The sequence below is a fragment of the Thunnus thynnus genome, chromosome 17, assembly GCF_963924715.1.
Source record: "Thunnus thynnus chromosome 17, fThuThy2.1, whole genome shotgun sequence".
NCBI lineage: Eukaryota > Metazoa > Chordata > Actinopteri > Scombriformes > Scombridae > Thunnus > Thunnus thynnus.
In genome coordinates, this window is record NC_089533.1 from 17349105 (window position 1) to 17374414 (window position 25310).

The 25310-nt window shown below is 39.1% G+C and overlaps 1 protein-coding gene and 1 long non-coding RNA gene across 7 annotated transcripts in view; one reads left to right on the forward strand and one right to left on the reverse strand.

Annotated features, from left to right (window-relative positions):
* The window catches only part of cacna1ia (calcium voltage-gated channel subunit alpha1 Ia), a 111694-nt gene that overhangs the window by 66668 nt on the left and 19716 nt on the right, over positions 1 to 25310 (reverse strand). For 4 of the 6 annotated variants that reach the window (XM_067615633.1, XM_067615634.1, XM_067615630.1 and 1 more), the window contains exon 1: positions 4891 to 5690. In XM_067615633.1, the coding sequence (XP_067471734.1) occupies positions 4891 to 5073 (183 nt within the window). In that variant the 5' untranslated portion in view covers positions 5074 to 5690. Of the gene's footprint in view, positions 1 to 4890; positions 5691 to 25310 lie in introns of those variants that run through there. The other 2 variants (XM_067615631.1, XM_067615632.1) reach the window with 1 other exon arrangement.
* On the forward strand, positions 15696 to 17798 carry LOC137168431 (uncharacterized). The gene is made up of 3 exons (XR_010924282.1): positions 15696 to 16073; positions 16799 to 16889; positions 17006 to 17798. It is a non-coding gene; the product is annotated as an uncharacterized lncRNA (long non-coding RNA).

Below are 25310 nucleotides of genomic sequence, written 5' to 3' on the forward strand. Positions count from 1 at the left end.
TGGAAACACAGAGGGATGATGGAAGAGGAGGACAGCGCCACGCACAGTGACGGTGTTTCCTGTTCTGAGCTCTCAGCTTTGGTGTTAAATGCAGTAAAGTCGGCTAAACTCCTGTTTAAACAGACACACGGGAGCGTGTCTACCGGCTCCCTACCGGTGATCGACTCTCTGGCTGACAGCGCTGTCAGCAGTCGGCAAGAGAGATGCTCCGCTGTGTGTTTGGATTTTATAACTGAACTAATACCAGGACGTAAGCTTTTTATTTCTCTGACGTTTTCACATCACAAACTATGAACAACAGTATAAAAATGCGAGTCTTGCAGGTAAAACATGAGACTCATGCTGTTATATCAGTTTAGAAGGTGTGCTTGATTGTACTGTAACTGTAACTGGGCAGAGACATGAATATTTCTCATAGGAGGCTCTGTTGAAGAGAGGAACAAAAAGTAATAATGTTTTTAGTATGTAGTCCTATGAGAACACAATATATGTAACGAGATAAATATAGAGAAATATAGATGAGAATATGAGAATACACATGCACCCCCCTCCTTCAGAGTCGATGTGTCGGTCTGAATTGCTGACTCTGAGTCGACTGTGAAAATCCTGAGTCAGGGACAGACCTAGAAAGTTTATCTGTATCTATTTGAGCCTTCAGCAGTCTGAGTTAGTCATATCTGCCACATTTACAGTCTTTTTAGCATCAAATTTCCTCTGACAGTGCTTCCTCTGACAGTGTTTCCTCTGACAGTGTTTCCATGTTGAGCTGCAGTGGAAGTATAGTAACACAAAGAAGGACTTTGGCACTAAGAAGACTGTAGCATTGAAATATATCTACTCCATTTGACTAATTTGGATGGCTGAGGCTTCATATTAGCTTCAGATAAACGTTAAGTTAAAGCGACTCAGACTAGCAAATATAACTACATTTGACAGCAGTTCATAGATGAATATAAAGCAGGTCTTGAAATGCTAAAAACATACAGTACCAACATATTTTCAAAGATCACAAGAACTTTCTGAGTGAATGTTGCTGTAAAAGCTGTTGCTAAAGTACAGTAAGTATGACCTGAGAATAGAGTTTGTGCACTTAAAACACAACGGATGACGCAAGCCGATACACATGCTGCAATGGGGAAACAATTTTCTTGTACTTTAAGGTTATTAACTTTTTCAAGTTTCAGGCAGAAGTTAAAATGACAAACTAGAGAGTCAACAATAACCCACAGCAGGCTGCAAAACACTGGTATGTGGAACATTTGGACAACTGGGAGTAACATGATTCGATTGGAGAAGAGAGAATTTGGTTCACTCAGCACTGATGAACGATTGCAAGATGGCATTTGTAGCTATAGACCACAATGAATGGGGTAAATGGTGTGTGAAATTTTGTGAATGTATTCATGTCGCACCACCGGCAGCGGCGCCGTATGTTGTTTTGTCCGAGTCAGAAGTAGCAAGAGTCAAGAGATGGGATAGAAGTGATCTATTCCTGTGTTCTACAAGTGTGAACAATGTCTGTACCATTTGTTATTTATAGGGGTCAAGATCTCTAAAAGCAGTGAAGGAGGTAAGTTGGAGCACTTGGGGGTTCGTGAACACGAGCATGCACGTGTGCGCACATGACAGCAAATGTATAAAGTCGTGCTTTTTTTGCACTTGTGAGAGCATGGCTTTGTGACTATATATATAATTTGAAGCCAACATATGTGCTCCATCCATGCTCATTCATACAAAATCTAACGCGAGCATCAGCTCAAACACAGCCAGCATACAGAGCTGGCAGCGTGCAATGGGAAAGATGAGAAGATCAGTCTCACATGCTGTTTAAATGATGTTTTGATAAATAATGCAGCCCGCACGCTTCACATGTAATTCGACATTGGCTGCACCAGTCGGATCCCTGTCGCGCTCTGCTCTGAGTGAAAGGGGAATGAATTCATCACAGTTATTTGTCAGTACCGCCAGCTTCTTCTTCAGTCAGCCTATCAGGTTTCATCATCGACATGATTTGTAAAGAGGTTGAGGCTGTCTTGTGATGGGCCCTTTCATGATTTGAAATAGGAGCTGGTGTGGAAGCTACTTCATATGCTGTTATTGTGCCACTTATTTGGCAGGAGGAGAGGACATGGTAAGTAGGTCATCAGGATTGTGATGGTGGACCATTCTAAGAAATAATATATTTGTATCTTACTCGCTGGAATGAGTGATAGACAAGATTCATCAGTCTATAAATCCAAAGGCAGAATGAGGACAAATGTTCATTTCCCACTCAAAGACAAATATGATAGACAAAGGAATACCTGATATAGTCTGATAAGTGTCTGAGTGAGCATTTGAAACTCCTATAAAAAGGCTGAGCAGGTACTGATTCGAAAGTGTAATGAGTCCTGTCCCATCCTAATCCATTTTACGTAGTCTAACAACTTTCTTTTTGCATGAGATGACTATGCAAATACTGACTCTAGGTTAAACTGGTCCAGAGCCAGCTGGAGAGGTCCTCCACCTCTTTGAGTACAATTTTCATCCTTTACTTTCACTTCCAAATGTGAGTTTAATTTCTGGTGCTTGAACTGAAAATATCTATTAAACAAACACATTCATGATATTTTACTTAATTCCTTATCCCATTTATTCAGATTAATTTAGGGCCACGCTGTGGTTATCTTGTGTAAGACTAGCTGTTCATAAGATGTCATGTTTTGATATTTCACTGTAATTACTGTTAAAGGGTCAGTTCACCCAAATTACACTTATCCTAGTGATGTGTGGCCATGCATATAATTTTGGTGCTGTGTGCTGAATTTTGAGATATCTGTCTCTAAAACTTCTTTGTGCTCCTCAGAGCAGTGAAAAACTAGACTAGACTAGACTGTAAATGCTTCGCTCATAGAGACTAAGGACAATCGCTTAGGACTTGTTGTTAAAACTTGGTGGAAACAATTAGAGAGTTTGAAAAAAAACCTGTATTGCAGAACCAAACCAAAGCCTTTAGAGCAGCCCTTCATAATAACGTGCAGTTCACTACGGCAGAGAATGGGAGGAGAGCATCATTTCCAGTAAGGCGTGTCCCTGACTAAATGTAAGGGGGGTAGGTTTGTTAGCGGCCATTCTCACTGCCGTTCAAGCATCTACCATGCATTTAGAAATCCCCAGACTTTAGTGGGCCAAAATCTCCAATTGTCTGGTATCACGAGCGTGAAAAACATACAGCACAGTTGAAAAAAAAATCTCAGACTCAGAGTGGTATCAATCTTCACATCTAAGTCTTGGGAAGAAAGTGAAGTGTACTCCTTCAAGACTGATTGCATTTTTAGGCATTGACCAAGGTGTACCACCCCCATGTTTCCTCACCAAGAACTTCAGGGCTGTGCCTAATAATAAATCCCAATTTAAGCCCTGCATAGACATATATGACCAGATCCTGTAGTATTGTAAATGTTTGAGGCTGACACTGCGTCTCTTCCAGGAAGTGAGGTGGGGATACTGCATTTCACGGAGGGACAGGGAAGCATGTGAGGGCCACTCTAACTATCTGCGCCTTGTCAGCAAAATCCCTCTTGTTACCATTAGCAACCACCAGAACAGGACCCCTCACACTCCCTGGGTAGACAATATGCTTGTTAGAGAGACAAAGGATGGAGGAAGAGAGAGAGCTAGCGTGTAGGATGGGGGAATGGGAACATAGGGAGGAGTAAAGATGGTACTGGGAGAGGAGGGAGGAAGAGGAAGAGAGACGGTGAAGCAGGAAGATGTTTTACATAGTTTTAAAACAGCAGTGAATGCTTTTTTTTAAACATCTCTGCATAATGTAGAGGACATTCGATGAGTTGAATAAACATTACATTTTTTCTGGGGGGCTTTAATGATATCATAATCCACCAAGAGAGATATGGCAATTCAATCGGTCAACATAACAACAGCAAGTAGGACAAACTCACACCAGAAACCTCACATACTGTATCAATTTTCAATGTCAACGGACATTAATAGGTATGTGAGAGGCTGAAATTGAGCCTGCCAAATTTACTTCAATGAAAAGCAATTATAATCCCGGAGGTACACAATGAGTCCGCTGACAGTTGGCAAATCACCCAGTCAGTAACCCACGTCAACCCAACACGGCTTACAGATAGAGACAAAGGGAGAATGTCAGCAATTTGGCAAAAAAACAGATTAAATTATCTGTGCTTGAACATAAGAATACAAATTATGAGAATAGAACTTAATCTGCTATCAGCTCATTTTGGCATTTTTGCTTCATATCAAGCCATTCTGAGAAATCCTGTGTGAAACCTTTGTGAAAACCTTGATAATTTAGAGAATAATCACACTAAAACTTGCGTCCTGGGGCAAGTTGTATATACAGTGCAGAGGTAAGTGTCTGCAGACAGCTGTAGTATAGGAACAATGCAATTGTTAACACCAGTTTTCTAATTCCTATGCAGATCAAAAGCCTCATCAAGACAAAGACAGTGATTTAAACAATAAATTGCAGCAGAATTAGAATTAAAGCCTTTGGGGAAAGCTTTGTCAACTGTGGCATTTTGTAGCCATCCACAACCACAATTTTAACTGATGGTATTTGTCTCCACAAGTGTATTCTCATCAGGCAGAGACAAAATCACATGTGGTTCCACAAGACTATATTAAAACAAACTAAGTCCCAATTCCCTGTACAGAGAGCAGGAGAAAATGAAAACTTTCCAAGAGGGAAATCGTCTATCTACAGTGTGTGTCTGCATCACAGCTTGAAGAACAGTGACAAGAAGAGTGGTGAGTTACACTGAGTTTATGTCAAGTAATTGACCATTTTTTCTCTATCTCTTCTATCTCTTCATCTGAGTGGTGACATGTTGATCTTACACACACACACACACATCATCCTACCTGCAGTATCTGGCAGCGGTCCGAGGTGCAGTCGATGTTCTCACAGGGCTGGTACATGCCCAGTGTCACACAGTTGAGCAGGATCACCATGATGCTAATCCTCTCGAACCACGTATTAACAGGACTGGGGTTAAGGAGCATTGCAGCTGAGGAGAAATGCACAGCCAAACACATTTCAAACATCGCTGTAGAGGTAAAATAAAGGGTGGGTAATCCCTAGCTTACCACAGCTGCTCTATTGCAGGCCATGAAGGATGGATAGGTGGGTCTATCTGTCCCTATATCAAAAATCAAGTGTTAATACAAGATAATGGTTTTTATTATACATCAGTATTTGGAATATAACAGAATATTAAAACTGATTGATGTGGATTAAGTTTAAACTTTAAGCAGTTAGACTAATGGTAAATCTGCATTAAAAAATGTCATCCTGCGTTTCTCCGTCTTCTCTCCTCAACCCTTCATTCATTCTCTGGAAATACAGTACGTTTTCTGTTTTAAATATCTGACAGTGCACGAAAAAGCACGTTACTTGAATTGTGATAATTAGCATTACGGCAATTATTGATTAACAACTTAATGTCAAAATGTCACAGGAACGTAGGTTAGAAGCTATGAAGATCAAGCTAACGTTCATTAGCTTGCTACTTTCTAACAAGCTAGCGTTACAGTAAAGAAACAAAGTGGACGGTTAAAACAACACTGAAAATGAAATGTAAAGATACCTTTAAGCTAACTAACTCTTGACTTGCTATTTACTTCGTGTTTTGCTGTTAGCTTCAGCGCAGAGGGTGCGTTTGATTTAACTCTTGTCATACTATCATTACCATTTTCAACATATTGTGAATATTTGACTTGGCACCTCTTCTTTTATTCACCAAAGTATGAACAAGTAATATACAGATTCTCATCACAAGTCGCAGTATATGCTTAACTGACTCATTCACAGCATGTTCGCAACTCATCATGAGAGCTGAGAGGTCACGCAGCCGCCACTCTGCCTGTGAGCAATTCATCAATGTAAATGAAGATGAGAAGTATTTTTTTAGTCAACCTATTTTTTACCACATAATTGTATGACTCACAAAATCAGACTCAGAGTAAAAGCATGCATTGCCCAAGTCTGCCAAGATACAGGACACCTTTTGTGTTATTTATTCAAAATGATGAGAGATCCAGCAGTATATACTCAGAATAATAATCATAAAAAACAACTGTTGTTAACAAATTCAAAATGCTGCCAACATAATGAAAGATTTTCCTTAAGCTGTTGTTTAACAGGTATAATTAACTATGTGTTTGATTTACAGCCTGGCAGCTTGCAAGTCATGACTCACTTTCACTCTCCCTCTCTATCTTTTCCTCTCTTCTCACCTTACAGAGCCACCTCTTCACAATGCATTGTGCTCCACCAGCCTAGTTTACACCTGTGCCATATCTAGTGATGCACATATTGCACATGCAGTACAACACAGGCCTTCTTTACATGTTAATACAAGATTGTTATTGTGTCATTTTGATGCGATACAAACATGAGCAAAACTGAAAAGGCTAATTCGCATGCTAAATTTATATTATGCATATGGTAGGAGGGTTTGTGCGTGCAACTGTGTGTGTGTGTGTGTGTTATAATCACTGTCATGCAGTTTAAAACGTTGACAGTTTATCCCTTCTTTTATATCTTAAGCTGTCAGTTTAAACAATACGTTCTTGTAGTTCTTCATCCTCTTAGGTCTCCACTTTTTGTCTTGCTTTTATTATATATAAACAGTATATATAAATATTATTTGTTCATTTTACAGATTTAAGCTTTAAGTCTTGTATTCAAATGAACTTTGCACTAACAAGTCTCTGTGTTTCATGCAACACAGCTTCCTACAAATGCAAATAATCTTTACATGGATGATTACTACAAATATTTGGTATCCATTATCTAACCCAGCAAAAATGTGCAAAATTGTATGTATGAAATATGTATACCCAAGTAAGAAAGGCAAAACCAAGTGTGATTTAAGTCTACCTCTACCACAAAAATAGATGTCACTTTGCACATAAATTATGGATAAGAGGTGGTCTGTTCGCAAAATTACACTGCTCTAACCGATCTGCATAAACAGATCTGCATATAAAATACAAGAAGAAAAAACACTCACAAAAATACTCAAAAATCTATTATTAAAAAGTATCAAATAAAACTTTAAAACATGCACAATCTCAAAGATGCTTAGCTCTGATGTCTCTTTACTTGGGAAAAGTTACTATTCAACATATTTGGGATATTTTCACTGAAAGAAAATATATTGTGTCACTTATATGGTGAATTTCCTATTTTCCCTCTGAAACATAAATCAGATTAAGTGCTTAAGGACCTGCAGAGAGAGCATTAACTTTCAGTTGGGTAACATCTCAATGGGTAACCCCTGACTGAACCTGCCTTGCACAGAGACCCACATCATTTCTAATTCAACAGAATTCCTAAGGACAAAGATAAAACCTGAAATTGAAAAAAAAATGAAGTGATTTAAAGTGACTTTGTGCAGCTCAAGTGTCTTCTTAAGGAATCTTTTTGGAAAATCTTATCTGACGATGCTTTGTGCAACACATTGTGTGGTTGAAAACATCTTTGTTATTCATTTTTTAAATGTGTCTCTCTCCCTTGCACACACACACACACACACACACACACACACACACAAACACATATACACTTCATTAATCTGTATGAGTTTCCTTCCCACTAGCTCCTGTCTGCTGTCTCTGCTATCGCTTTAGCACTGCTCTCTGGGGGTAACGCAGTGAAATGGGGAGAAATAAAATCAGTACAATGCGAGGGAAGAAATATTTTAATCATCTCCCTTCTGCCTTCCGCTCTTAGTTTCCTCATCTAACCACTACCCCCGTCCGTCAAATGGTGTCTCACCCCTTTGGGTTACAGTGTTCTCTCTTTTCCTCTCTGTAAGTCTTCTCTCTCATTTCATTTCACTTTTTCCTGCTTTTCTTTCTGTCTCTCCTTTTCTAAGCTTTTCATTCATTCCCAGGTGTGACACAGCGAACGATGGACAATTTTGCCCTCACAGCAAAAACAAACGCAAACACTTTGGGACACATTATACCTCAGTAGGCAATGAAAAATCAATCAGGCCTTCGTGTGTATAAATGTGAGCGTGTGTTTACTGTATACGTGAGCGCAGCACTCCCATAGCACAACTAAAGAACCTGCCCTGAGGTTCTGTGCTAGCAAATCAAGAGGCATACAAGAGGCAAGGTATGAACTCTCACAGAAAGAAAGAGTGAGACAGACAGTATGAGAAAAAAAAAAGAAATGAAGGCAGATATACAAACAACGTTGAAGAAGACTTGTTTGGGACTTTGCTATGCACAAACAGAAGACAGGAGACAAAGGACAGAAGTTATGCCGGAGCCAAGCGTCTGTTTTGCAATTTCCCAGTGATCTCCACACAAATAAAAGTCTTTGCAGAGCAGCTCGGGAGAAAACAGACAACTTCCTCCACATTCCCTTCATTACATGAAAAACACCCCTCCTGCACACAACCCTATGGACTCCTCACCTTCAACCCATCAAAGTTAACAGTATCAGCAGCATCTGCACTGACGTGAAGTGACTCAACGCTGATTTAAGTTCAGTTTCTTTGTCATACTGACCCCGAACCTTTCCATCCCGAGGGAAATGAAGCAGCAGGCGGCTGACTCACACCCAGCTGATTCCAGAGCACTAGCTGATGGCTGGTCATGTCACTTCTTAATCATGTTGGGAGAGAGCTAACTGAGTCTGACACTTTGAGGAGGGGGAAAGGAAGGAAGGCATGCTGTTATTGAGCTTCAGCGTTTAATTTGATTGTGGTTTTAAAGCTATCACTTGTGAGATTTTTTTTACCTCAAAATGTCCAAGTTTCCACTCAGGGTTCATCCACGTGTGACTGAGAAGGTTCAGGTTCTTTGTCTTTCTCTCTCAAATCGCATCTTCTCTCCCTCTCTTTCTCTCTCTCTCTCTCTGTATGTCTAATCTTCTTAGGATACGGACAGGGCTTCCTCTCTATCTTTTCTCTCTCTTTCCCCTCACTTCTTCTCCATGTCTCTACCTATTTTTATGCCTGTCGCTCTGCATCAATGATGATTTCATCAGACACTTGCTCTCCTCTTTTATCCTTTTTTTCCCACTGATATGAGGCGATCCAACTTTATCAAGCTCTCCCTTTTTTGACAAAACATTTCACGATTGTCACTTTGTGTCACTGATCCTCTTTATGTCTCTCTGTCTGCCTTTCTGATGTATCCAGATAACAAAAAGGCGCAATGAGAAGTCTCACTTTGACCCTATTTTCCACACCCTTAGTAGGAAAACTTGTTTAGAAAAAGCAAATTATTCTTATCATCACAATGACAAAATGGAGGGCCACAGTGCATGTGTTAAACAAATTTATTACCTGAGTGCATTTCTTATTTATTTTGTCCCTAAAAAAACTCTCCACTCCCCCTGGTTGCAGCACATAAACATTTTCGGAAACAGTTATTAACAGCAATGATTGCCTGTTTTTCACTCCCCTTTTTTCTAGTCTTGTGAAATAGTTACCAGACGTGTCAGTCAGGCATGCCAGAAACCTTTTTTTCAGGACCAGCTATACTCTAATGTTATGTGATTGACATTTTAAAATCTTTAAGTTCTCTATATATAAGTTCTCCATATATGTGCATAACATGTTTTGCACACGTTTTTAAACTTGTCGAATATATGAAGGGATACAGTGAATGTTAGTGTGTCAGAGACATGAAAAAGAAAACATGTTCACAGGATGATATAATTTGTACTGCAAAAGTTTGTATGTACAGATTAAAACTACAAACGCTATCACATTTGTTTTTACACTGTTAAAAATACTTGCTGCTAGTAATCAATTTTTTTTAATAAGAAATGAAAATAAATAAATGTTTGTATACCTGAATGACTCAAATGTCTTGTTAAGAACTCACAAAATATCAATTCTGTTTATTTAGAATTCTAGCAATCGTATAAGTATAAAATTTATATTAATCATCTACAGCATAAAGAACATAGAGTTAAATGAAAAAAAAACAACTTATTTGCAATTCAACAGAGACAGCTAAGTGACTCTTGGAAAGCATGGAATGAACTGATTTCCTACATTTAATATCTATGAGTTAAGTATTACAGTAAGTATGGACATTTGGTGTCATTCAGCTTCTATCCATTTTGTTTTCTGTCATGTGTAATGATGACTGCTCCACTAAGACTGAACAGGAAGAAAAGACCTTCTCAAGTTGGCTGCATGATAATAATTTGGCTTCCTATTGGTGTAAATAATTAAAGAACCAAATTCTATTTCAGTATGATACTTTTCTCTCCTGTAAAATAGTAAAAGTGATGTCTGTGTGTGTTTCAGCTTGTGTGTGTGTGTGTAGGCATTTAGATAATCCATGGACTCCATTAAATGGATGCACCAAATCAACAGCGGTGTGTGTGTGTGTGTGTGTGTGCTTGTTAAGAACAGGATGACTCATGACTGAATGAGATCTCTGTAATTTACAATGAGGCTTTTCGGCAGAGCTCCCCTCCTTAGTGCCTGCATGTGTGTGCGTGTATGTGTGTGTGTGTGCGCGCGTTCCTGTGAAAACCCTCAGGATCAGTCTCATTCAAAGTGAATCAAAATGACATTCTACTTCTCACTGTGGCACTGAGGCCTGTGCCTGTCTCTTCTCCCGATGAGAACACAGCATGATAGGTCACACATTGTTACACACGCATGTACACACACAAACACACACACACAGTAAAGCCGTACTTGCAGCATTTCTGCCTCCTGATACGACATACAGTACACAGACATAAATAGACAGATAGTCATACACACATCTTCCTCCACCACAATTTTTGTGACAACCACTGTCCCATCTATGCGGCTGTGTTTTCAAATTCACTGTCTTAAAAAAAAACAAAAAAAAAACATTTTTTTGGCATGTCACCCACTGTGTGTGACACAGTGAAGAAGGTCTCAGCTGCTGGAGGATGAGTGATATCTAGGTCAACCAGTGTTCACGCTGATCCAGAGTGTGTCTGCCCACTGTCCTTGGCATCAACAATCACACTATTGTTTTTACTCTGTAACTGCTGTGCTATGCCCTTGCTTCTCTACCTGTTGCTCCCTATTTCTGTGTCCCTAGTAGTGGGGCAGACAAACCAGGGATCTACCCACCTCACCTACCAACTGTTATACCTCTATTTATACACTTAATGTCCTAGTATCTTGTGGGGAAATCGATCAATTAGTCTATCTATGTGTCTGTCTGGGAGGCTTGTGGGCTGGTTTCCTATCTGTCTGACACTCTGGCTGCTCAGCCTCAATTCTAATCCTTTGTGGGTCCACAAGGCTTTTCTGCTCATCCTTGTCTGTCTCTGTTCAACTTTCATTTATGTGCTGATCTCTACCTTTGTCAAGAAACTTGCAGTTCAACAACAATTTGCATAACACTCACTATGCACCCTATCTATGCAAACAGCAGTGCAAAACTGAATGTAGGCAGTGAACAAGCATAAAAACTCTCAAAGAGGCAGGAGCACTTTGACGGTTATGCAACGCAGACTTTATTACATGAGCTGACGTTTCAGCACAAACTTGCCTTCTTCAAAGCTTAAACACTGAACCAAATCACATCATTAAAGCTTCCGGGGCAGCTGGATGTGCAAGTCTTTGCAAAAAGGACAATTACAATGAATAAAATCTCAGAGAATTCTACATACAAGGACATCTCATATTGTATATCCTTCAACCCTACAAATATATTGAGTAGTATGGTCTAGAGAAACCAACTCAGCAATGAAAAAGATTCACTGAACATAAAGAGCAGAACCCAATAAAAAAAGTAAGGGAGCACAAATGTGCAAGGAATATACAAAAGTTATCAAGACGTCTTGTGCAGTCGAGCACACCTCCCTTCAGTTTTGAACATGTTTGTTACAAAATGGACTGCCCCAATTTAACCTTTAATGATGACAAAAGGCTATGTCAGAGGGGTCTGCATACCAGTTGGCCAAAGGAGCAAACACATAGTGGAGCACCTGGATAACAAGTAAACCACCATCTTAAAAGCCTCAAGCAAACTGCAGTATACTGTATGTTCTGTAAGTGCTGCTATGCTTGTCTCAGCAAATGTAACTTTTACTTCACCAGCCCCAGAAAAAAATTGCTCATGAGGATACGCTCGCACTCCTATACACCCTTTTCTGCCCCTCCCATTCAAAACACTATTTGAAATTTGAGGGATTATATTTTTGCATATTCCATCCGCACTAAAATCCGTCTTTGCTTTTCAATAACACTGTTGGCAGTCTTTAAGATAAGACCTTCTTCAAAATATAATGGCTTTTAGAAAGGAGTGTGTCAAAAAAAAAAAAAAGAATATAATTGGGTCTCAAATGTCCAAGAACCACAGGTTTGCCCTCCCAGCACCATGAAAAAATAGCAGGCTATAAAAAAAGCTTGCTTTTTAACTTTAGTATCTTGTTATTCAGTCAAACAGGGCTCAGTGCAGAGTGCTTAGATTAAGTTAATGTCACTCAAAAAAACACACTCAAAAAATGTGCAAAATGTAAAGTCAAGGAGATAGATAGATAGATAGATAGATAGATAGATAGATAGATAGATAGATAGATGGATAGATAAAAGGCATGATAAGGGATAAGGTATAGATTGATACAGCACTCAATGCATCCACTGCACAGGACCATCAGGGAGACACGGATAGATGTAAAGTAGACTGCCATAATAGCCAATATCAAACAGTTAAAACATATGGATTACAGTACATGATGACAAAAAAACTGGTTTATTATGGTAAAATTGCTCTTAAGTCTATAAAAACAAAGGTGATGAAAGAATTGGAACAGGTTGCTCTTCAAATGTAACTTGATTTGATAAAGACATGGATGGTTTGCTAAAACTAGCTTGATTTCAATATATTGTTCATCACAGCTCTGTGCTTTCTATCCTTCAACTTTCTGGTCTGAGCGTTTATTGTTCTAGCCAATATTTAATAACAGCCCATGACTACAACCCCTGTAATCACTCTTAGTGTAGCAAGTGTGGAACCACAGCTTCATTTTTTGCATCTTAAAGTAGTTTGATCATTCTTTGCTGTTTTTGAATAAAGCCTGTGTGATGGTAAAGCATCACTGTGGATAGACAAGCAACCATTTCTTTGCAGATTTTTGTTTTTTTGCCGGATAAAATTGGTTAGTCCTCTCTTAGTACTTACTTTTTGCCATGTAGCTGTTAAAACTGAATGAATAGCCAGTCAGTGGACAGGCTGTCCCCTATTAGCCAGTTTAAAAAAGGAGTGCTCAAGCTTAGACTGGCAATCTGGAAATTCTGGCAAATGCCAGATGGGCCGGCCCCCCTAGTGGGCCACAAGGCCACCAGTGATGTGGGAAAAAAACTGGGAAAAAAATTCAACCTGCCGCTGTGGCCCACTTGATGTTGGAGCAGCCCATCTGATTGGGGATTACACAGTCCCAATTGTCAATAGGCCACCTATACTGTAAGGCAGCCCCCCCCTTCAAGTGGATGCATCCATCCATGTAATGTCAGAGGTCAAGCAGGAAATAATCAAACCACAACAGAAAGAGTGGAGTTTGAATCAAAAATAACGCTAGCTTGTACAAAAAGTGAAAAGGTGGAGCAGAAAAGGTCAGAGAAAAGTAAAAAAAAAAAAAATCTTGTGGCTGTTGCTGCAAAATGTTTTAAGTTAACATATCAATATATCAATGCCACTGCCATGCAAAATCCTGTTAGCGTTAGCCTGCCTAGCTGCAGTGATAATATTAACAGACCACTGCTAAATGAAGAGGAGGAGGAAAGAGTCCGGACAGATGAGCAGGCTGATTTCAGTGGGGAGCAGGAACAAGAAGAGCAGGCCGCTGCCGAGGACAAGCGAAAGGTGTATGACAACGTCCAGCAGGTGATACTGCTAACATTAGCTCATGTAGTGACAGTGTTAACAGCGGCGCTCTGGAGCTTACCCACTCTGTTACGCAAGTGGCGTGTGAGCGCAGCTTTTCAACTGTAAATTTCATCAAGAATATATTGCAGAGCACTTACATCTTGAGGAATTCATGCTTATGGCTACAGAAAAAGACATTCTTATGGCTTTGGAAACTCATGGAATAATCGACAGGATGGCAGAGAAGAAGAGCACTGATGAGAGGTCTTCTCACTGCCTAAGGTAGGACATGCCATTCTATTCGCTGCTTAAGGCCGCTGTGCTATGCTCTCTTTTTAAATGATGTGAGCTGATTAGTCACTCTGGGTCTTCTCCAATAGGGTGCAAGCATAGTGCTTGTCACAGCCTGACAATAGCAGTGAATGAATGCTTAAATAGTGTCGGTAGCATGAATTCCTGACTGTTAAGCCTGATGTTTGAACTGCATCAGATCAGCTGCGAACACAATGTCGGTTGATTGCTCTCACATTTCCAGATCCTCATAGGAAAGCTTTTGCCCAGTGTGAGAATTAAGTTTTGGCTATTTTGTTTTCTGACTACAGCATTGCGTTTTGTAATAGACTATATGACATATGATTATGTCATATTTATTTTATTTGTGAAGTTATGGATTGTAGCATAAGTGCATGGAGAGCTGGGTTGCTCATATCAATTGTCAAATGAATAAAATCCTAAGTGCGCCTCTCGGGGTTCCGACTTTTCCTCCAGACTATTTCTTGGCTATTTATTTATTACATAATTTTATGAAACCTTGTACACCTGTTATTAGGGTTTCAACCTGATATCTATTGCTTAACCTATATGTTATAAATAGCCTGATATTGTTTTATGACACTCAGTGCGTGCGTTGGGGAAAAATGGGGCCAGTCCAGATGAATATTGCCAGGGCCGAATTTTGTTCCCAGTCCGACCTTGGGAATGCTGCTTGAGGACAAATAGTGATGAATGTCACTTATGACTGTGCATTTTGGCCCGTGCAAAAGTAAAAATATTAATACTCAATGCCTGTTGAATGATAAGAGTTGTGAGTAGTTAAGATTTTATTCAATTAAGCCGATTTTCATCCAATTCTGCCTTTATCACCAGAATTCTGCTTTTTATTAAATTATTCATGTCTTCTTTGAAACAAGATAACGTTTAAGAGCAACTTAATCAATTCAAATCTACTTTCATCATTTTTTCTTAAATTAAATTTTGCGTGTGAGTTCCACCTCTCATACAAGGGCAAGATAAGCATTCAATATACAGTATATTCCTGGGAGATAAATGTAAGCATTGCTGGCTGCTCTTTAATCACGCTGTAACCATGAAGTCCCGAGTAAATATGCACAAAATGCCTTGTCAGCATATGCTCAGCAATATGGAGACATGTAGACTGTGTTTTTGGTCAGTTTGAATATAATAGTGGAGCACACAGTCAGGTTTAATTTGGTATAATAACTTGGTAGTCAGCAGAAATTACTGAGGAGGAGGTTCCTTATCTGTTTCTGAGAAATCGGGGAAGGCATGCTCCACTGATAAGCACATCTGTTTTATTGGAAACTGGGGAAAACGGCAAATATAGAGTATATTAAATGACACGCACTGAAATAAGCAACCTTTTGGACCTCAATTCAAACATGTAGGAGTGCTAGTTTCACGAATAATAAAAACTTCTTTTGCCATTTTTGCCTGCCAAACAATTTCAGTATCCTCTGGAAACATTTTTGACAAGAAAATAAGCAATTTTAAAACAGTAACATAAGAAAGTGGACTCATCATTGAGTCCTAGAAATATCATTTGTGAAATTTGCAATATAATATGTTGTGCTCTCTCACAAGTCACGCACAAACACGAACAGACATACAGCTTTCCCCCATTCTACACAAGTACACCGATGCACAGACACACACGTAGCTAAGACAGAAAGAAACAGACAGAAGCACACACACACCCCATGGTGTACAAATAACACGGTTTTACACTTTCAAATAGCGTACTATGTCCACGCCAAAGTTATATTTTGGGTGCAGTTGAAACGCCAAGCACTACTTTTGGCACATGTGGAGACTCACTGTGTCTTATTTGCTGTTTAATCTTTCTCACATCTTCGGGAAGGCTCAGATATTCCGGATATCGACGAGGTCCTAAGGAGCAGTGCACAAGCAAGGTGAGCGAAAAATATGAAATTTGTTCTGACACACCCTGCCCATAACTTTGTGAATAATAAGCAAATTAAACATAATACAGTCAATTGATTTGTCTTTCAATTGTCGTGATCTTAGCCAACATTTTGCAATTTGTGATGGTGTGCCTTGAAAAAGTGCTTAACTTTTGCTAACTTAGCTAAGCTAAATAATTTATTATGGAAGCTAATTAACCCGACCATGAGTTTATGGGCGTCACTGATCACAGCAATGATTATGTCATTATCAGAGTTTTGTTATTAATTTGGTTTTAGCCAAAAGATGAAGCTTGACTGGCTACTAACTTTAGCTTGACCCAGGTCAGTTCTTCATGCTAAGCTGACAATGTGTTTTATGCTGAAACTGCTCTGAGATCCGCTGAAACACCAGCCTAGGCCAACAATGTGATGCTTGCCCACAGCTTTGTTTAGTGGTTGGGACCTGTAGCTACACTAACCAAGAAGCTTGACTTCCCAGCAGTTTTATTCATATTATGTGACAGTCTTTGCTTTTACACTTTGTTGATGATAGCAGCTGTCGGCTTATAACGAAAATATACCTTTGTGTCTTTATATGTGGTCTAAAAAGTTGCACATTAAGTATTAAAAAAAGCTTTCGGATATCTGCACATCCCCTGCCCTGCTGCCCTGCTCTTTCAATGGCAATTGGTTTACAATTGACATCAAATTTTTATTTATTCTTTTTCCAGTGAGTACAGACATGCTAACTGTCCATGACATGGGGTGGAATGACTGAAAAAAGAACAACCTCCACAAAGCCTTGTCTTCGAGATTCATTAGGTGGGTTGAAGTTTTCTCAATTACGAGGCCACCCAAAAATACGTTCCTGTTTTTCTGCAATGTACATAAGATGATGCCACCATTCAACTGATTGAAACTTTGTCATATTTGGGCAGGATACCGAAGGTATACCTGAGGAACAACCTTGTCAGATTGAAACATTGTTTGATAGTGTTCTTGTTTGTGAGCCTTGAGCAGTGTGTGGAGTCTTTTCTTTATAATATGGCTGAATATGGCTTGAAATACTGCAGTCAATAAATGGAAACCATTTTTATCTGTATATCTGTCTCTTTATCTGTTTGCAACATACGTTTGTGATGTATTCAAAATGATTTTTCTTTAACAACAGTAATGGTAGGAATACAGTTATGTTACAGAATTTCGTAGACGCACTACACAAATTTTGGATGGATATAGTTATTTACTTTTGATGTAATTTGTCTATAAACTCAGATGTTCATCAGGTTTGGCCTTGTTCTAGACAGTTATTTTGTGTATCAGCAATGATCTTGTTTTGATTGAGGGTTAAGAACAGCAATGTCTAGTCTTGTGATGTCAGAAAACCGTATCTGGAAAATGGCCACCCTTGAAAAATGAAAATGTCAGGGGTCACGTGTGTAGAGCTCTTTATTTGCAAGGTTTGACTGTGAGTGTAATACAGTGTTCCCAGCATTACTATATATGACATACTTATTTTGTCTACAAATTGCCGGCAAATTTTAATAAAAAACACACTCAAAATTAAAAATAACTTTTGGTTTGGTAGGTTGGTTTGACACAAGTATGTCCATGCAATTTATTGCAATGATTATCAGTTTCATTCTTGAATGTGATACAATAATCAATCTGTATGTCATGTATTTATTTTTTGGTTTTTAACAGATACAATATTTAACAGACCAAATGTTACATTTTAATTCAGACCCACTAGATGAAATTGTGAAATGTCTTTACAATAAAAGTCCACAACAGTATCAAATAACCACAAACTTGTTCTGTACTTAAGACTGTGTAGTTGGCTTTCACTGTCAGTCTAAGTGAGTCCAGATCAAACGGGGATGTGTTGCTGCACAAATCATAATGTAATTTTCTCTTTATGTAGTCCCTTCAAATATAAACATAACCCTTTTTACATTTCATGAGGAGATACAGCAGCCACTTCAGTTCATGTCCTTGGGTTGCAGAACTCCATAGAAACTCTCTTCATGTGCATCTGCTGGAATAAGCACTATCTTTACAGAGAATGGTATGTAAAATCTGACCACCCACATTCAGAAAGAAAGTTTTACTGACAATAGAGGACTCAAGTCATAGCATTCAAACTGTATTTTTACAGTGAAAAGTGCTCCTGGGTTCATGCACTTGCAGTAATCCTACTTTTCAAATTACTAGTCCTACTACCAAATTGTAAAGACTCTATACGCTACTCAAGGCTCACAAACAAGAATCAAACAGACAATGTTTCAATCTGACAAGGTTGTTCCTCAGGTATACCTTAGGTATTGTATATCTTGCACAAATATGACAAGGTTTCAATCAGGTGAATGGGTGCAGCATCTTATTTGGGTATACATGGTAGGAAATCAGGAATGTATTTCTTGGTGGTCTCATAGTTGAGATTGTAAATTTGTTGTTGTGAGAAAACTTTGACCCACCTTAATGAATCTCAAAGACAAGACTTTGTGAAGGTTGTTCCTTTTGCAGTCATTCCACCCCATGACATGGACAGTTAGCATGTCTGTAATCACTGGAGGAAGAACAAATAAAAATTTAATGTCAATTGTAAACCAATTGCCATTGAAAGACCAAGGCAGCAGGGCAGGCTATGTGCAGATATCAGAAAGCTATTTTTTACACTTAATATGCAGCTTTTTAGACCACATAAAAAGACAGTGATGGAGGATTTTAACCAATCAGGGTTTTTATTGCTATTTTCTTATTATTAACTCACATGTGTTGTTAAAACCGCGTTATTTGTATGCCATGCGTGACATGGCAGGCTGAGACCTGGAGCACCTCTCAAGACAAACCTATGGCCTGTAACCAAGGCAATGGAAGCAGACGGATTTCCCTCAGCCATCACGACAACAAAAACTGTGTGTGTCAATATTCATATATGTGTGTCTGTATATGTTTTTTGTATGCACACATTTCTCTATGGGCAATTTCTAAACATAGATATGTTTGTAATTGTGTACAAGTTTCTCATTATGAGCAGTGTATGCATTTACAGGCAGAGGATGATTACATTCCCCCTCCATATTTGAGCATCTGAAAGCTCATAGCGTGTGTGTGTGTATGACTGTATCTGTCTTTCTCCTCATATCAGCTCAGCACAGCAGGTGCCTTGCTTCAGTACATTGCTGCAGCTAGTGAAGCTGAATGTATTGCAGACACCATGGGAAATATAAGCCAATACTTTCTGTGTGTGTGTGTGTGTGTATGAGAGGAAGAGAGAGAAAGAATGACATGACTCAGTGAGATGGAGAGGAGGAAACACAAGACAGACAGAGGGAGACCAATAAACTGAGAGTAGAGGTAAGTCAGGGGTGAAAAAGGATGTTGGTAAAAGAAGCGAGCAAAGAATTTTGAAAAAGGCATGCATACGCAAAAAGAGAAAGGTAGGAAGAGAAGGGGAAATACATAAAGACTTGAGAGTTTGGTGGGTCATTGGATAGAGGCGCGTGCAGGGTATAGACAAGCCGTCAGTTTAAATTCCACACAAGGTCAAACTTTTGGAACCAGGAGGGCAAATAGTAGGAAAAAGAAAAAACGTCACGCAATGACTATGCTGCAGACATCCGCAGGGGCTAGTCAGACTCTGATGTGACAAGCGACCACTCTCACCAGCCCTCAAACTCCTTCTAGCCATCTGTCTTTCTCTCTGTCCTTAATGTATTCTATCTCTTGTCACGAGTAAAAATCCTACATTTGCAAAATTTGTCAGCCATTGCATACTGAGCGCTCATTAAGAAACTATTTACAATAATGTGTGCCTCCAAACGCAAGAACCGTTAGAACCCCTTTAGTCTTTTATCGCAACTTGACTGGTCACATGCAGTGATGCCATCTGCTTTGTGATCTTTCCACCAACTTCCTCCTTACAACCACTATGACACTGAATGAATGTCAGAAGACCAGCACTGGACGATGTCTGCTTCCCGCTGGTATTTTGAGATCAGAAGCACCTGTTTGCTTTATCACTATGAGCACTTAGAGAAAGGACAAACAGGACGAGCCTTTCCAATGGGTATATTAGCATCAAAATCATTGCTATTCAATGGACTTACAATTCTATTAGAGCCAGCATGTATCTCTCTCCACCCATCATTTATCACTTGGTCTGGACTATATTGATCTCAATGTTTGGAACACCTGCGACACAGAAGGAGTTCAAAGATCAATTCGAAGCCTATGTGTCTGAATTCAGGGGCTGGATCTTCTGTTGTCTGCATTTTTAGACCAAATACATCATACTGTAGCAGCGCCTTATTTTGACCAAATTTGGAGCACACAATCAGTGTCCAACAGGTGTGGAGTCTGGAAATATTATATGGCCATAATAGTTGCCACATATTTGAGTTCAGGTGGTCATGAGTCACAGGTATATCACAATGAAAAAGTCACTTCAGAGGATAAATAACACAACTCTGTTGACTGTTTGAGAGAGACTAGACTTGGAAATGACATACTTACTTTTGATGAGGAGTGCCCAAATGGGAAAAACTTGGGTTTCATTTTAAGAGAAGATGCACGTTCAGTCTTAAAGGACAGATCACAGTTTTTCAGGTCTGTCTTCATACAATAGTTAGGTGTCCAAATGAACACAGAAATAGGTTTTTCTGGTCATAATCATTCCTCACTGTAAGTGATGGGGACCAAAATCCACAAGCCTCCCTCTGTGCAACAATATATTTAAAAGTTTATCTGAAGCTAATAAGAAGTTTAAACCATCCAAATGAGTCAAATCAAGTAGATATCTTTAAATTTTACAGTCTTTTTAGTGCCAAAGTGCCTCTTTTTGTTACTATACTTCCGCAGCTCAACAGTCTGAGGAAACGGAGAATTTGATGCTAAAAAGACTGTAAATGTGGCAGATATCCACTTGATATGACTAACTCAGACTGCTGAAGCCTCAGATAAACTTTTAAATGCATTTTTGCACAAAATGACTGTGTGGACACACTGTGGATTCATATCACTTACATTGAAAGCACAAAGGGGATCTTTTAATAGCCAGTAAGAACAGGAGGAATGATTACAGTGAGGAAAACCTCTTTCAGTGATCATATGGACACCTGACTGTTGTGTTAAGACATACTTGAAAATTTTGAACTAGTCCTTTAAGGTTCTCCAAAGGACCCATCTTCATGGGCCATTTGATCCCATAATTGCTTAAATACTTGAGGTTACTATTCAAAGAGAAAAGAGTGATAGAAAAACTTGCCATGTGCATGGGGCGATGGGAGTTTTCCCAGTTGACCTTTGGGCTGCAGGTGCTTATTTTAACAGCACAGACTGGAAAAATAAATCAGTTTTCAAAAATGACAAAAGCACCTTCCTAACGGTTGAGGTTTTGCACACATACTGTACATATTTTCTGTCTGTTTACGATCTTTTCCCAAAGTTTCTATATCTGAACCTCAGTCCCTCTCAGTACTTACTTCTCATGTGTGTGTCTGACTTGTAAAGTCTTTATGTCAGTGTGGAAATCTATCCATGTGGTCTCATAATATGTTTTCTCAGTTTTGAAAACTGTGATCATTTTCCTAGACTGTGTGTCAGTGAATGGCTGCGGCTGACCAGGCTAACCAGAATTAGCATAAAATAACCCTAACCAGAATAATACTGTGAGTTAGGATATTCTATTTAATTTATTTAATTTGTTATTAAGACTGTTGTTGAGGTCCTGATGGAAGACAATTAAAGTCAGCAACAAAAAGATAGCAAACAAAATGCTCAGATCAATTAAACAATTTCTGGGAAAATGTGTGATATGTGAACTATACTGTGTATTTTATTCAGGTTTTCCTCTAAGTAGTACACAAAAAACACCCTTGTAACTCTCCCTGAACTGACAGAAGGGAGTGAGGAGATCAGAGGGAGGAGATGGGGATGAAGAGGATCTGGTTGAGAAGTAAGCCCTCATCTCTCTCATCTCTTCATCCATAAGTCAACAGGGGTCTACATGATCCCTTGTTATAAACAGAGGGAGAAAAAAGACTGAGGGCTTAGTAAGAGGAAAGAACAAGAGAGTGGGACTTGGCTGAGGCAGCAATTAAAGAATTTCACTGAGATCTGAGTTTTTGCTGCTTTCTTTACACTTTCTGTCCCTTTAACTTAAACTGTGATTTATGGTTGACTTTTACTTCGGCCTTGACACATGAATGTGGCCATAAACAGACCGGACAGTTTCAGATTAAAAAAAAAAAAGATTCTTTTTCCTTATTCACACATTTGTTATGAACATTACATATTTGATCTGTACCAATTCTGAGCAAATTCACTTTTACCAGCTAGCATATACACACCAAGGACGATAACTTTAACAATATCTCTAAATATATAGCTTTAAAAGTCGTTCTAACTCAAGTGGATGGCGGAGTCCACATAACAACTATAATGACAACAACAGTGGCAAACAACATCCCTTTCACAGCAATTTGATGAACAATAGAAACACTGACAATCAAAATCCATCCCCTAAACACAACAACATTTCCAGTAAAACTTCAAAACCTGCATATATCATCTTAATTCTGGAAACTGACTGATGACTTTATTTATTTGTATTTATTTATTTTAATACGGTTGTGCTCCTTTCTCACCACAGACTGACACACTGTAAATTGGAGTAGAATGACACCCAGAGGTGATCTCTTTAGATAAGTCTGTCTCTCTCTATTATGCATATCACACTTCAGTGTCTGCTACCATCAGTCGGTGCGATTTGGTCTCCTGCTACATCACAGCAACTAGTGTGCCGAAATACTTCTGAGCAACACATCAAATCACCACCCGCCTGTGAACCCTTCTGGTTTTCTTTTTCTTTCTCTGTGCAACGTACAGCAGTAACAGGTCATCAATATCCATTTTCCTGAGCTGCCAACACAGTTGGATCACGCAGCGCATGCTTGGTGCCGCTATTTACAGAATGTTATTGCTCATAAGTCTGCATGCTCACATCGTTATTGTTATGGTTAATGTTATAGTTATTGTTCTTGGTGTGGACAGCCCTTAAATGACAGGGGTGCTGTAATGTGCTGTCTACACACCAGCAAGTCTGCATGTCAAACAGTATCTCTCTTTGCACACAGTTTGATTGTCTCCACTTCAAAGCATGGCGGTACGGCCTGAACTTTTAGATTTTCTCTTCACTTTCTGTCTATCTTTTCTTTTTGGCAATCGATTGGTCATGGTCCTGGAGTATACGCCTCTAATTGCAGGCATTGGTGAGTGGATCCCCGAGCTTCACAGGTGTTTCATGAAAGGAGAACAAACAACCTGAGACTAGCAGTAGATGAATGAGACAGTGGGAGTGTGTGAGAGACAGAGGGAAAGAGATACTAAGAACAAAAAGAATTATTAATAGGCTGTGATCCAGCCATTTATGATGCTAATTTTCCAGAAGAAAGGTGAAGGTGTCTCTGTCGTCCTCTTTCTCTCTCGTCTTCTCTCTGTTTACTGTTGTGTCTGTATTGTATGCTGCTAGTGTTTAAACAGATCTAAATAGCTTTTCTTAATCTTGTGATGGTAGAATGTGACATGACAAAATGTCAAAAAAAAAGAAAAAAATCCAAACATGAAAACAAAGAGCAAAATTTCGTTCTTCATTCTGACTGTATTTGTACACTTATCTCAGTTTTTGTTAAAATTGTTGGTCAGTTAATTGATTAATTAGCAGCTAAACATTCACAGGTAGCAGATTTCCAAAAGCTGAAGTGATCAGTCCAGCTCCTCCTTTTGTAAGCTTGAGCTAGTAAGCTAGTTTTATTTTATCAGGGGATCAAATGAGACAGTGCTGCAAGTTTGGCAAGAATTTGCTTGAATATGTTGAATTTAACAGGCACCCAGCGCATCCACCAACAGACAAGACCTCAGTCTGCCCTTGATCCTGTACGGTGAGTTTCCTCATTGTTATTAAGTAACACAAAATGTGTCCAGGTAAGATGGGGGAATTCATTCTATCTTTGACTGCTGACTGCGGATCTTACTGGCATTGAGAGGATGTGTGAAAACATGGGCTATCAAGGCCGCAACACAGAGGCACTCATAAAAAATGTTCTGAAAATAACATTTTAACAACAGGTTGGTTTCCTTATTATTACATACATGTACAGGGATGTACAAAGAGACTTCAGAACAGAAAGCACAGTGTTGTGCTTGAGGAGGGAAACTGCATGTTCCTCCAGCCGCTAACTAATTAATTGTTCTTCACTTCAAAAAACACTTCAAAATACTGCACTGTATAATAGAGTCTCACAATACTTTGTGGCATTTACTGTATTTCACAAATGCTTCATTGTAAACCAACAGATGCTACTGCAGACCTGATGTCAAAGTAGTATATACATATACATATATATATATATATATATATATATATATATACATATATTATAAAATATATAAAATATTATGGCCTAAATTTTTACCCTTGGCTCAGAAGAGCTAGTGTGACAGCTTCCCACTTAGCTCCTGCTCTCCCAACAGTCTCTCCAGCAGCCGCAAAACACCAAAGTAGTCAGTTCCACCGCCCCAAGTATAAGCCATGAGGCACTGACTGACAGTTAACTTAAATGACAGTTTGAACCCTTTCTTGGCTAGTAGCATGTGGACTAAAACTCCTAAATCCAAGGAAAATATAAGTAGCATCAGTGTCCTTCTACATCTTTTGATAAGAACTGAACACAGCATATAAACAGGGAATATAACCAGCAGATGCCCTTGTGCGTAAGAGTGTGTTAATGTTCTTTGTAAAAAGTGACTACAACCTAGAGGAAGAAAATCATGCACACTCACTTCATCACATCATTTCCCCTGTACTTGTTTCCTTTGACCTTGCTTTTCCTGCTCTCCCTCCCTCCCTCCTCTTCTTCTCTTAAGTTATGGCAGTGGTGACTTTTTGACCCTGCCTTCTGCACTGTATTCTGTCTACAATAGATTTCTGCTTGGTCAGTGTTGGAAAAAGTCTCATCTGTTTTCATCATTTACCTGGTTTAAAACAGAGGCCAGAAACACACATGCACATATTCACATTTACATGCATAATACACAAAAAAGAGACTGTCCTTCCAAGCAAAACTAGAGCATCAGCCGTTTTAGCATCATACCAAAAAACAGGTTGACATGGGCAAGTGATAAAGCCCTCTACCGGCCGTAGTAATTTATCTGGGAGCAAATGAAGATATAGTGTGACAT